This window comes from Puma concolor, chromosome B1 (genome assembly GCF_028749965.1).
Source record: "Puma concolor isolate L17-30 chromosome B1, mPumCon1.1.hap2, whole genome shotgun sequence".
NCBI classification, from domain to species: Eukaryota; Metazoa; Chordata; class Mammalia; order Carnivora; family Felidae; genus Puma; species Puma concolor.
Window position 1 is genome coordinate 172448023 of NC_141670.1, and position 1788 is coordinate 172449810.

The 1788-nt window shown below is 37.3% G+C and overlaps 1 protein-coding gene across 1 annotated transcript; it reads left to right on the forward strand.

Moving 5' to 3' along the window:
- Positions 1–994: 994 nt before the first annotated feature.
- LOC147582027 (thymosin beta-4, Y-chromosomal-like) lies at positions 995–1572 on the forward strand. Its single transcript, XM_086702935.1, has one exon. The coding sequence runs from the start codon at positions 1037–1039 to the stop codon at positions 1169–1171; it is 135 nt and encodes a 44-aa protein (XP_086559061.1). The 5' UTR covers positions 995–1036; the 3' UTR covers positions 1172–1572.
- The last annotated feature ends 216 nt before the right edge of the window (positions 1573–1788 follow it).

The following is a 1788-nucleotide window of genomic DNA, read 5'->3' on the forward strand; positions in this document are numbered from 1 at the left end:
TCTGCTAGCTGTTTTGCATTTGTGATATACTATAGGTTTTCAAAACTCCTGAGGTGGATAATTCTCATTTTATAGATTAAAAAAAAAATACAAGTAACAGAAAGGCTGAGCAACTTACTTAAGATCTTATAGCTGGTAAGTGCTCCAAACCCCTGTCCCTTTGATCCCCAAACCTTATTCTCTAAGGGGTCTCAGAGTCCAGAGGAGTGGCTGAGGTAACAGTCTAGAGCCAGGCACTGCCCTTAGCCCACAGCTCACTCCCTAGGCCAATGTCGAAAAGGGTAGAAAGGGTGATGGAAATGTTCTGGAATTTGATCATGGTGATGGCTACCCAACTTTGTGAATATACTAAAACCTCTTGAACTGTATACTTAAAAAGGGTGAATTAATTTTATGATATGTGAATCATATCTCAAAATTTTTTAATGAATAAACTTGACATTTAACATTGTTTAAGTTTAAAGTACTTGGATACTTTTATATATTGTAATATTATTGCTGATGTAGTGATATTTATTACATTACTAAGAGTAATAATTGTAGTACAATATTATTGTCTTTGTTCATTATACTGTGCATTAGATCTCTATGGCTTATTTAGTACTCATTATTTAGACTTATTTAGTACGTATTCTATCACTCTTATTCCCCCAATCCTCATCCCCTGGTAACCATCAGTTTACTCTAGTTTTTATAGGTTTAACGTTTTTAGATTCCACATATAAGTGATTATCATATAGTACTTGTTTTTTTCTGTCTGATTTACCTCACTTAACATAATGTGCCTAAGGTCCATCCATGTGGCACATGAAAGAATATCCTCCTTTCTCATGGCTGAATAATATTTCATTGTGTATATGTACCACATTAAAAAAATCAATTTGGGTTGTTTCCATATCTTGGCTGTTGGGAATAAGGCTGCAATTAACAAGGGAGTGCAAATGTCTGGTCAGAGTCTTGGTTTTAGGCACTCGTTGGCCACTGCACAGACCAGGCTCTGCTCACTGGTGCATCTGGCTCTGCTTCCTCTGCAACCATGTCTGACAATCTCAGTGTGCCTGAGATTGAGAAACTCATGAAGTCGAAATTGAAGAAGACAGAAAGACAAGAGAAAAATCCACTGTCTTCAAAAGAAACGATTGAACAGGAGAAGCAAGCAGGTGAGTTGTAATGAGGGGTGTGCCATCAGCATGCACTGTATATTTCACAAGCATTGCCTTCTTTTAGCTGTTTAACTTTGTAAAATGCAAACAGATCAGATCAAATTTACGTGACTGAGCTGCCCCTTTTCACATCAAAGAATCGGGAACTACTGACAATGAAGGCTACTCCAGCCTCTCCCATCTGCCTGTTTAGCTGGCAGGGAAGGAAAAGAACTTGCGTGTTGGGGAAGGAAGAAGCTGGGTGTGAGTGACAGAGAAATCTAGAGTAAAAACTAAGCCAATTCAAGGTGCCCTGCAGGCTGTAAAATGCAGTTTAATCAGAATGCCATTTCTTTGTTCAAATGATTTTAATTATCAGAATGCACAATTTTTAAAATATGCTAATAAAAAGTTTAAAACCTGAAAAAAATCCTGTTTTTAGTTTCTTTGGGTATAGACCCAGATATGGAATTGCTGGATTGAGTGGTAGATTTATTTTTAATTTTTGGTGAACCTCCATATTGTTTTCCATAGAGGTTGGACTAATTTACATTCCCACAAACAATGGGTTGGGAAAAGGGTTCCCTTTTCACCACATCCTCAGCAGCACTTGTCTCTTGTCTTTTTGATGATAGCCATTCTAACA

What these genes read in the sequence shown, in the direction of transcription:
- LOC147582027 (XM_086702935.1), top strand. Translation starts at nt 1,037, where the DNA reads ATGTCTGACAATCTCAGTGTGCCTGAGATTGAGAAACTCATGAAGTCG.